The sequence below is a fragment of the Doryrhamphus excisus genome, linkage group LG20 (assembly GCF_037039965.1).
Source record: "Doryrhamphus excisus strain RoL-2023G ecotype Guam linkage group LG20, RoL_Dexc_Guam_v1.1, whole genome shotgun sequence".
Lineage (NCBI taxonomy): Eukaryota > Metazoa > Chordata > Actinopteri > Syngnathiformes > Syngnathidae > Doryrhamphus > Doryrhamphus excisus.
The window spans coordinates 474,075-485,114 of record NC_136376.1 but is presented as its reverse complement, the minus strand read 5'-3'; the positions used below and the strand labels follow the sequence as shown (position 1 = coordinate 485,114).

Here is an 11,040-nt window from a genome sequence, read left to right as displayed (position 1 = left end):
TTGCGGTGGCTGACAGAAATGAGAGACGAGCTGCTCGAATAAACGTGTCCTGCATTCCTTCTCCTGTGCTTTGGTTCCCACTGGACTCGTAAAATATTAGAGGCAATCTTTACCTGCTCGGTTACACTTGTATGATACTTCTGTGCTATGACACTATGATATGAAATACACCACACAGTTATTGAGTTTGCGTCGTCTCAGTATCAGATCGCTATTGCCGATACCAGCCTGAATTGCTCGGTGTCTGATCACAAACGGAATTAGCGGTATCACACATCACTATCACGTGGTTGAAAGCCACCAATAGCTGAAGCCTAAAAGCAACCTACACACAAGAGGCATTTGGTTATCCATTTTTACATTGAAATAGATCTTATGGTTGCATTAAATAAAAAGCGACACATAGAGAGATAAAAGCTTGTAATTATTCCTATACTATACAACATAACACAATTGGATCTGTACATAAATACTTCAAACATGCTTATATGGGAATATGGGAGATGTGGGCGGGGGGGGCATAATGAAGCTATAAAAAGTTTTTAAAATCTATGAAACAAATCTCCTGAGATGCATGACAATCAAGTGAAATCAGATATACACGTCAATACTATCTAAACTATATAATATAAAACAGGTAGAGAATATGTGCTTAAACAATACGAGAGTCAAGCTTGTGTGCAGTCATAATAATAATAATAATAATAATAATAATCATGATCATAATAAGGCCAAGCACCAGTCAGTTTGGTACAGAAGAAAAGTAGCACCAGCTTTAAGATTGTAGTTTTACTGCATGGTTGTGTTGGAAGGCACTTCCATTAGGCACTGTGTGTGCGCGTGTGTGTGCGTGTGTGTTTGTGTGTGTGTGTTTGTGTGTGTCATCAGTACATTGAAAAAGCAGCCTGCAGTGAAGTGAGTACCTCTCGGGTGTCCAACGCTACCAAGCTTGGCGTCGGCCTGGCGCACCAAAGGCTGAACATCATGGTGCCTGGTGGGTGGTGACGTGGTTGCAATGACGAGGCGTCGTGTTGAGGCACGCTGGGTGAACATATCAAACTTTGTGCGGAAGAAAAGGTCAACGAGACGGCACAAAGTGGGTGGTGGTGTAAAGTCAAGTCAAGTAAAGCCACTTTGTTGTGAAATGGGAGGCCTGAATACTCCTCCTTGCCTTGGTGTGTGTGTGTGTGTGTGTGTGTGTGTGTGTGTGTGTGTGTGTGCGTGTGTGCGAGAGAGTGTGCGTGTGCGTGCATACGAGGTGAGGACATAAAAGCTTTGGAGTATCTTCAGGGCAGACAAAGTCCACACTGGCCTTTTGGTGGAAGCTGGTCCATAAAAAGGTGAGCTGGCGTCCACCCCCTTCATCTAGACGTCCTCATCCTGGCAGGGGTCTGGGTGGTACTGAGTGATGGACGCCAGCTTGGTGACGTGGCCGATCCCTTTGGTCACGCCCTCCCTGAAGAGCACCTTGGCCCCCACCTTCAGGTACTCTGGATGCTTGATGAACTTGAACTGAACCACGGCTTTCTCCCCCGTCCTCAGCTCCTCCTGTCAACCCGTGCTAGCGTTAGCATCACTTCTCAAAGGTGGCTACATGCGACGCAGGCTTCGCTGCGCGTCTTAAAATAAGGGCTGGAGCTCTGGATGTTGCTTCACTCGCAACATTGCCACTTTGATACTGTCTTAGTGTTATGGTGTTATACTGTATATGATAAATAGCATCTATTATCCATACTGTCTTAGTGTTATGGTGTTATACTGTATATGATAAATAGCATCTATTATCCATACTGTCTTAGTGTTATGGTGTTATACTGTATATGATAAATAGCATCTATTATCCATACTGTCTTAGTGTTATGGTGTTATACTGTATATGATAAATAGCATCTATTATCCATACTGTCTTAGTGTTATGGTGTTATACTGTATATGATAAATAGCATCTATTATCCATACTGTCTTAGTGTTATGGTGTTATACTGTATATGATAAATAGCATCTATTATCCATACTGTCTTAGTGTTATGGTGTTATACTGTATATGATAAATAGCATCTATTATCCATACTGTCTTAGTGTTATGGTGTTATACTGTATATGATAAATAGCATCTATTATCCATACTGTCTTAGTGTTATACTGTATATGATAAATAGCATCTATTATCCATACTGTCTTAGTGTTATGGTGTTATACTGTATATGATAAATAGCATCTATTATCCATACTGTCTTAGTGTTATGGTGTTATACTGTATATGATAAATAGCATCTATTATCCATACTGTCTTAGTGTTATATGCTAAATAGCATATAGCATATAGCATATGCTAAATAGCATCTCCTATGGGCTTAAAAAGCTCACCGTGCCGTAGATTGCCTCCACGGTTGCCGTCTGCCTGACGTTTCTGATGTGCACGGTCACCTGGAAGCCCTTACGGAAGGTCTTGGAGTGGAAGAGCAGCACTATCTCCGCTTCGAACATCCAGCAGATGGTGGGATTCATCTCCGGACTCACCATCACCATTCCCTGCGAGAGGAAGTATTTTAGCTGTGCTGCGTCCAGCACGTTAAGACGAGACACGAGCCGAGTCGCACCTTCCTGAGTAATGTTCGGTCAAAGTGTCCGAGCGCCAGCGTGGCGGCCTGGCCAGCACGCAGCACCCTGCAAGCGGAGCGGTTCCTCTGGATGCTCCCCACGGTCAGCTTGTGGAAGCAGCCCGAGTCTGTGGGCCCGACGACCAGACAGTCTCCTTCACGGCAAATTCCACTGTGGGAAAAACACTTTTTTTAGATCGCATCCCCGCCAAGAGAATGAAGACTTGACACTGACACACTGACCTGTACAAAGTACCGCCCACCACAGTCCCCACCTCTGGTACGGTGTAGATCTCATCCACCTGCAACACATGGTCTGTCTAGCTCATGTCTTCACCAGCAATCATCTTCTCTCATCTTCTCTCACCTGGAACTCAGTCAGCTGCTGCATGAGCTCCTCCTGCTCCTTGCTGTTGCTGAGAGGAGGGATGATGTTGAAGAAGACCTTGAGGAGGTCCAGGTTCTCCCCAGACACGCTGGACACGGTGAAGACGGGCGTAATGCTGCCAGGGAGAGCAGCAAAATATTTCATATTTGAAGGAATATACTTTATGGATGTTTCACACGTTCCATTCCTCCCACGTGGAACACGTCATCATACTTGGGCGACTGGGCGAACTGCTGCGCTGCCATCACGGCGTCGTCCGTGTTGCTGATGAGCATGGGCACCTTGTTGCAGCCCGGCTGCTTCAGAACCCGCTCCAGCTGGCGAACGGTGCGCTCCACGGCGCCCCGCGCACACAGGTCCACTTTGCTGATGACGATGAAGATGGGCACCTTCAGGGCCATGGCGAAGCCCAGGTGCTCCCACGTTGTGCCCACTAGGAAGATAAAAGTACACGAATGTAAAGTAAACAATTCACTGTGCAGCTGTGGACATGTTGGAGGGGTTGCCATTGAAGTTGTGGGTTGGAATCCCACTTCTGACACCATGAACAGCTAGTTGGCAATGCAGTCTGATGGAGGAGGCAAACCAACACAGTCGGTGACCTCCAGCTACAACCAATGCCACAGTGGGATTTCAACCCATTCCTTCTTGCTGACTCGGAAGGAAGGTTTGTTTTCATTCCCATGCCTGCATGTCAGGATGGCCGAGCGGTCTAAGGCGCTGCGTTCAGGTCGCAGTCTCCCCTGGAGGCGTGGGTTCGAATCCCACTTCTGACAACCCTTCTTTTAGTACTCAGTGACATAAATGGCCACAGCTGATGTGTCATTTGAGAAGAAGTAGGTTGACCAGCCTGCAGCAACCCAACAAATGAACATGTTCTGAGTGAAGCAAACAAACCAGTCAAACCAGCCACTTCATGTTGTTGACTTTGATGACCAATCATGTTTAAAAGTGCCGTGGTTCAGCATTCCTGCCTCTCCTTCAGGGCACCGTGGGTCATAAGGTCCTTCCATCCCAGATAGCTGCCACCTTCATGAGCTACATTTTTTATGCCGTGAAGCCATCATGTATTTCTACATGTGACGTAGATGTACCTCAACCAATATCTTCATGAGAATAACCTCTGCATTCACCTCAGAGGTCGAGCAGCCATGTCAACTTCCTGCTGGTTATGTAACGGGGGGGTGGGGGTCCGCATTCTTCACCCCATTTCAACCGTATTTCTGGAAGAGACTCCTTCCCAGACACAACACATACAGCCAATAAGCAAGCTGCAGTATGTCCATGACCTCCAACGCTTGGTTGGAACCTGCACTTACGCTCAGGAATGGAACATCAGACAAAGCACAGCAACGTGCTTCCATTCTTAGCAGGTTATGAAGCAATATGCTAAAATATTGTGAGGACACCCCACTAGCCCCCCCCCCCCCCCCCCCCCCACTGGCTGCAAAACATGATGATCCAGCAGATGAGCTGGTCTGCAGGTGTAAGGAACACCAGCATGGAAACAGAGCGGGTATTTTTAGATGGGGTCATTCGGGGCTCACAGTGTCTGGTTGGTTACGTAAGGTCAGATGTCTAAGCTGCTGTTGCCAGTCAACAATATGGAATAGTGGGTCACACAAAGTCCACTGTCAGCTGCCAACATTCATCAATCATTTCATCCAGGGCCGTCTATCGGGAGCAGGGAACTGCACAATGATAAGAGGCCCAATTCGGATATGGACCCTCCCACCAGACATGGGACATAGTAGTCAGGATGGCCGAGCGGTCTAAGGCGCTGCGTTCAGGTCGCAGTCTCCCCTGGAGGCGTGGGTTCGAATCCCACTTCTGACAACAACCTTTTAGTTGAATCATCATCACAGACAAGTATTACCCATACTTCCATCGCTGGGTGCGGAGTACGATGAAAAGAAAAGTTTACATTGTGCGGAAAAAATGATGTAACTATGGCCATGAAGTTAAAATGTGATGGAAGTAATATTAGCAGAAGAAAACCTATGAAGATTATTTCAGAAAAAAAATTCAGAAAAGGTTAGAATATAATGGAAATAAAGTTCCAAAAGAAGAACATTTACAAAGATTATTTGTAGTATATTGTTAAGTATATTATGGAACATAAAAAAACAGCAAAATGTGGGAAAAAAGCAAAGTTGACACTAATAATGGTAACCTATCTGACAAAGCTGAGATGTATTATTTCTTGAAATATATGAGGAAATGATTAATTATAAAATCTCAAAGTGGCAAAGTTGCATCCTTTCATTTTTCACGGCGTGGCTCTGAGGGGGAAAGCATCTGGCACTCACCGATGCCGGTGTTGGCGCTGACAACGAGCATGGCGAAGTCAGGGCAGTAGCTGGTGAGGCCAAAGATGGTGGTCTTTAGGTATTTGTGGTGACCAGCCAGGTCCATGAACGTGATCATTTTTGAGGCGCTTTCACAGATCTCTTCTGCTGTTCGAGACTCGCTGTAGTTGACAACCTTAGGAGAGGCCACAGGAGACTTTGCTTCAAGGTCCATTGAGCGCTACGAGATGCCTCCTGTCTTTGTTGAACTCACCTCTCCTTTACGATTGAACCCCAGGATCTCGAAGCTGATGCTGGACGTGCGCCCGGACTGGATCTCATGGAGATGTCTGAAGAGGTTGAGTCTGGCTCTCCCCCGTCCATTATCCAGCTCGCCTTGCGTCAAAACACCCAGCAGGGTGGACTTGCCAGAGTCCACGTTACCGAGCACGGCAACTCGCAAGTCCAGAAACTGTGACGTTGAATTTAAGATTAAAATGACGGACAAATGTCAAAATCCTCCTTTTTGTGGGGCTGCCTTGCTAACCTGCTGGTCATCCGGCACCTTCCGAATTAAGACTTCAGCGATGGTGAGAGGCCGATCGCTGTCGTAGTCCACCTCCGAGTGTCTAAGGATGGTCATGTCAGCCCCGACTCTGCAAATCACAAACATCAGCGTTGCATTTCCTTTTGCTTTTCCTTGGATTGAAGGAAACACGAGGGAAGCCTCTTACTTCTCCGCCATCTTATGGAGGGTGGTCAGCGATGCCTTCATGTCCTCCTCAGACAGTCCCACCAACATACCGGTATCCTCCACCCCAATCTGATAGACGGCTTCACCGCGACCCTCCTGGAGCCGCCATTTCATCTGCGTGACCAGGTGCTCGAAGCGGCTTTGGGTGGGGTCCACGAGCTTTAGCTAATTTGGAAAATAAATAATAAATACACAAAATATCTGTCTGAATAAAATACATTTTTAATTAACAGGCCACTAGCCAAAGCTAATGCTACATATTGGAGCTGCTGCCGTCTGTTTTGGAGGCTAGGTGTAGCCTTCCTTTCTATGTTGCTATGTGACATCAATGCTCAAAGTATGACATCAATGTACCTGCTACTACATGCTCACAGCATGGATAGAAAATATTACATGCATTCATTACCGGCCGCTTTTTACCTGTTTTTATATCTTTAGAACACACACAAAACATTCATGCAGTGCATTTTCCCTTAATAGCAAACCATGAGATGCCGTGAACCCACGCGACCTTGACATGCTGATGAAATAAACTACTCCAAGGTGGTGTAGGTGCTTACCTTGTACTCGATGTTACCCTCTTCAGCCTGTAGAAGAAGATGGAAGACAGAGTCAAACAACAACAATACACAAAACAAAGACACGGCAACAGGTAAGAAGGTAGATGAACCAGGTACTAAATTAGCAAATACAGATGTACACATATACAGAAGATCACACATTTGAACTACTCTGTATTAACTGGAATAAGCTACTGGCATACTTTCACTTTACTTTTTTTGAATTACTTAAAGGATGCAATAGCTATTGTGCTTTTTCCACTTTTCTGACCTATAAATGTAGTTCAAATGTTGCATCCTGGTGTTAAATCATGCCAAGGATTCAGCTCACGAGGATTGCCTATTTGAAAGTGAGCCCTGAAAGACGTTTGGGACGGCTCTGAACGCCACCTTTCATTGGGTTTTTTGGAACACTGTTTTATTTTATGGTAAAAAATGTTTATGGTACAAGCCAAGTGGACTAATCACAGCAGAGTGGGCGTGTCTGGAGGAGGGATAAATTAAAACCGACCAGGGAACTCCAAGGAATTCCAGCTGGAATAGGTTCAGATTCTGGAAGATCTAGAAAGCTTTCTCGGGTATGGTGTGTAGCTGCTCCATACAAAGCGCTGCAAATGAGCATAATAGTTCCCCTTTAACTCAGTTTTGGTGTAACTAGAAGATATTTGAGCAACATTATTTGGGCACTAAAAGGACACGCCCCCTTTTATATATTTACAAACACAGCTGTTGTTGCTATCTAGCAAGTCACACCTTTAAATTTAGAGCTGTAAAGCTGTAGACACTTAAAAAGGCACCCTAGCTGTATGTTGCATAACTATACGCTTCTTGTGTCACTTTTCTCAACTTTACTTTGGCAACAAGCTACGTGTTGTCGATGTGGATCGCTATTGTTTGGTTAGCTAACAAAGAAAGCGGGATACATGATGCTATTCTGAGGCTAACACTTTTCACTTAGTAATACACCATTTATAAGACCATACTTCGCTTTTGACTTCCTTTATTTCATTTGTACGGACGCTTTTGGTTGTAACTGGCATTTTTATCCCATTCTTGCAGGTGCTAGAAGTATTATTTGGCAAGCTTACCTCTGGGGGTAGAAAGGGGGTGTTATTGCTCGGTTTGGAGCTTGGTTTAAAGTGTCGACCACTCGATTTCTTCTTGTTCTTCGCAGATGCTCTTCTGGGGATAAATCCGCAACCATTCCCGGACTTTACGTCACTTGAAGATCCACAATCATGTCCATTTTCTGAGGCAAAAAAGCCTGAAACCATCGCATCCATAAGCTACCTGAGTAGTCCCGAGACGGTGGAAGGATGCGTTCAGGGACCGGGGTAAATAAAGTTTCTCGCTCGATTAAGTATATAGCTCAATGTAGTTGTGCCGGTGTTTGTGTTAGTCAGCCCCCCCGACCCCTTCCTAATATAAACACACCCTCCGAAGTCTCCAAAACAACAATAACAGCGGTCCTGGAGACGCTGGCTTTGAGTTTTCGGGGGTTACACGTCACACGGTGAAACGTCAGCATATGCGAATGGTTATAAGTACCGGGGCAGCCCAAAGAAGCGGTTGCCGTGTTGCAAGCTGTAAGCACCGCCCGACTAAGCTACTCGTGTGAAAACATCGTGCGCGCACGGTGCTTTGCAGGGCTTTGCGTCAGCCGACGAGGAAGTGAATGTTTGACACCAAGACTGACGAAAGTTGGCATTCAACTATGAAACCATATCGGCGCACTTTTGGAATGTTGTTACATTTCATGACTAAATTTCTTACTAACAAGGTTTCATTTTTTAGCTTTGCTTCAAGTATCTGAGTATATGGCAATCATATACAAAACAAACAAATACCCTTTTCCCCTTTTTTCCGATTACGTCATCCAACCAGTGGATATGTCAAATGATCATTTATTATATACGGTGTAATGTGATGTTTATTACACTACAGTATTGACTGAGTGTTTATTCATAGACAACATGGCGGAGATTAATAAAATGCTAAATCCACCCATCATATTGATTTTTATATGAAAAATGTAATGTGGTTAAAAAGAGCAGTGAGCTGCAGAGGTCCAAAGTACGTGGTATACGGTGCCTGTCAATCAAATCTACGGATAGGCATCATTCTTCTGAGAGGAAGAACCCAAGTCCCTCCTCTTGGGCCCAACGCCCTCCAGAGCGTGACCTTTTGGCGACTCCACTGATTGGCCGGCCTGCCTGTGCTGTGGGGGCACCACCCATCTGTTTCCCCTCGGCAAGAGAGACGCTTTCGCTCCCAAAGTCTCCAAAGTTCTCCTTGTTGGACATCGTTTGGTAAAAATGAGGCACCCACTGGTGATTGTGCTTTGCGTGGGGACGCTGTGCTCCACGCCGGAGGCCGCGCCGATGGAGAAACTAGCAGATAAGAAGACGTGCGGCGATGAAGAATGCTCATGTAAGTGGAACAAGGAGCCATTCCAAGAGATCAGCATTCTGAAGGCACCTTGTGGGGTTTTTCTTCCAGATGTTCTCTCCATGGCCACGGCTTTGGAGGACTTCATAGCTCCAGACTGCAGATTCATCAACATCAAGAAGGAGCAGAAGGTTTACGTGTATTCTAAGCTCCTACCACAGGAGGGCGCTGGAGTCTTCTGGTCTGGCAGTGTAGGTCCACAACATCAGCAGGACAGAGACCCCATTGTGTGAGCTTCAGGGCTGTGTTGCTGTGGTAGGTGTACAGCGAGCGCTACGTGGACCGGATGGGCATCATCGGGTACTTCCCTGCCACCCTGGTGAAGGAGACGCTGAGGTTCAGAGACGACACGGTTGAGCTTCCAGCAACAGTCAGTATGAACGGGCCTTGGATGCGGAGTTCCGAGTCCAACATATCCTACGCTTACCTTCATGCCTTTGTTTGTCACCGCAGAGCTTGGATTTCTCCTGCGCTTAAGTTGGACGTGGTGGGGCACACCCTGGACCGGGGGCCAGCCGAGGACCAGTATTGACCCTTTAGTTTCTTCAAAAACACATTCAGTGCTGATATGACTATTTCTTAGATTCCAATGTTTACCATATGCCAAATGGTCCCCGGGCCGCACTTTGGACACCCCTGATGTGGATGAGATGATGGCTAGAACAGCCTTGTCAGACTCCTGTGGCGATGGCCACAATAGATGGCCCGGGGGCCACGCCCGCCTCCCCGCAGTTTGTCATCTGACCCCCCCACCCAAAAACCCTAGACCAGTCTCAAATACTCAGACTCAAAGACTCATCGATTTCGGCTGTTTTGCCTCAAGGTGACAACGGCAACTCTTTAAACTCGTTTATCCAATTAGCTCGCTCACACATCGGCCCCCCCACATCGCCCCCCTCCCTGGGATCAATATGCCTGATGACATTTCCACCAAAACGTCATTAGTCAAGCTAATATGCTCTTTTTCCATCACAAGCAAGGCGGCACACAATCAAGCACACAGATAGCTGGAGCTTCAGGCGGTCGCCATGGTGACAGTCCAAGATGGAGGCGCGTGCGTGCGTCAAGGAGCAGCTGCCAAAAGCAGACGCATGACGCAAAAGTACGCCACATGCTTTGGACCAGTTTTTCCAAAAGGAGGCACCCTGCCGAGCTGCTGATGGCGACTCACGGGAAACGGCCCCAGCTGTCTGACGCCTGTCAATCATCACCAGACGCACCTAGCACAAGACAAAACATGTACTACGCTACTATTCGTAGTATTGCTATATAGGCCACTTTACTAATCATAGAGTATTTCAATATCTAGGCCACTTTACTAATCATAGAGTATTTCAATATCTAGGCCACTTTACTAATCATAGAGTATTTCAATATCTAGGCCACTTTACTAATCATAGAGTATTTCAATATCTAGGCCACTTTACTAATCATAGAGTATTTCAATATCTAGGCCACTTTACTAATCATAGAGTATTTCAATATCTAGGCCACTTTACTAATCATAGAGTATTTCAATATCTAGGCCACTTTACTAATCATAGAGTATTTCAATATCTAGGCCACTTTACTAATCATAGAGTATTTCAATATCTAGGCCACTTTTACTTTCCCCTCCACACTTTAAATAACGAATATTGCAATAAAAAACACAAAAAAATGTCTCTCGTATGAAGCTGTGGCTAAATTCAGGAGGGGGGGGGTGAAGGGGGGGTGTACTAGTGCAGGGAAGCTCATTGGTCCTCTTCCCCCTGTCTGGGCCTTCAGTGGGGCAGTCTGGGCCTTCAGTCTGGGCCTTCAGGTATCCTGCGTAGCTAGCATGTAGTATCCTGCGTAGCTAGCATGTAGTATCCTGCGTAGCTAGCATGTAGTATCCTGCGTAGCTAGCATGTAGTATCCTGCGTAGCTAGCATGTAGTATCCTGCGTAGCTAGCATGTAGTGTCCTGCGTAGCTAGCATGTAGTATCCTGCGTAGCTAGCAGGTAGTATCCTGCGTAGCTAG

The 11,040-nt window shown here is 46.1% G+C and overlaps 2 protein-coding genes and 2 non-coding genes across 4 annotated transcripts; 3 read left to right on the top strand and 1 right to left on the bottom strand.

Annotated features, from left to right (window-relative positions):
* Positions 1-345: 345 nt before the first annotated feature.
* Positions 346-8,132, bottom strand: gtpbp2a (GTP binding protein 2a). The gene is made up of 12 exons (XM_058058394.2): positions 7,679-8,132; positions 6,591-6,617; positions 6,011-6,195; positions 5,824-5,932; positions 5,551-5,748; positions 5,298-5,472; positions 3,202-3,421; positions 2,968-3,103; positions 2,844-2,902; positions 2,601-2,772; positions 2,368-2,532; positions 346-1,548 (listed from the first exon to the last, which is right to left on the bottom strand). Exons 1-12 carry the CDS (start codon positions 7,871-7,873, stop codon positions 1,366-1,368), a joined length of 1,824 nt encoding a protein of 607 aa, XP_057914377.2. The 5' UTR covers positions 7,874-8,132; the 3' UTR covers positions 346-1,365.
* trnal-cag (transfer RNA leucine (anticodon CAG)) lies at positions 3,682-3,764 on the top strand. Its single transcript has one exon. It is a non-coding gene; the product is annotated as a tRNA-Leu (tRNA).
* On the top strand, positions 4,742-4,824 carry trnal-cag (transfer RNA leucine (anticodon CAG)). Its single transcript has one exon. It is a non-coding gene; the product is annotated as a tRNA-Leu (tRNA).
* A 668-nt stretch (positions 8,133-8,800) lies between the features above and the next one.
* On the top strand, positions 8,801-10,253 carry LOC131108053 (otoraplin-like). The gene is made up of 4 exons (XM_058058794.2): positions 8,801-9,020; positions 9,090-9,229; positions 9,298-9,408; positions 9,492-10,253. Exons 1-4 carry the CDS (start codon positions 8,906-8,908, stop codon positions 9,513-9,515), a joined length of 390 nt encoding a protein of 129 aa, XP_057914777.2. The 5' UTR covers positions 8,801-8,905; the 3' UTR covers positions 9,516-10,253.
* The last annotated feature ends 787 nt before the right edge of the window (positions 10,254-11,040 follow it).

Bases quoted from the DNA above. Each gene is read 5' to 3' on its own strand.
- gtpbp2a (XM_058058394.2), bottom strand. From the start codon at position 7,873: ATGGATGCGATGGTTTCAGGCTTTTTTGCCTCAGAAAATGGACATGAT. The intron at 3,104-3,201 runs GTATGATGACGT...TCTCCCTGGCAG, and splicing joins CAGTTCGCCCAGTCGCCCAA to CATTACGCCCGTCTTCACCG. The intron at 2,903-2,967 runs GTGAGAGAAGAT...CATGTGTTGCAG, and splicing joins AGCAGCTGACTGAGTTCCAG to GTGGATGAGATCTACACCGT.
- LOC131108053 (XM_058058794.2), top strand. From the start codon at position 8,906: ATGAGGCACCCACTGGTGATTGTGCTTTGCGTGGGGACGCTGTGCTCC. The intron at 9,230-9,297 runs GTAGGTCCACAA...TTGCTGTGGTAG, and splicing joins GAGTCTTCTGGTCTGGCAGT to GTGTACAGCGAGCGCTACGT. The intron at 9,409-9,491 runs GTCAGTATGAAC...TTGTCACCGCAG, and splicing joins CGGTTGAGCTTCCAGCAACA to AGCTTGGATTTCTCCTGCGC.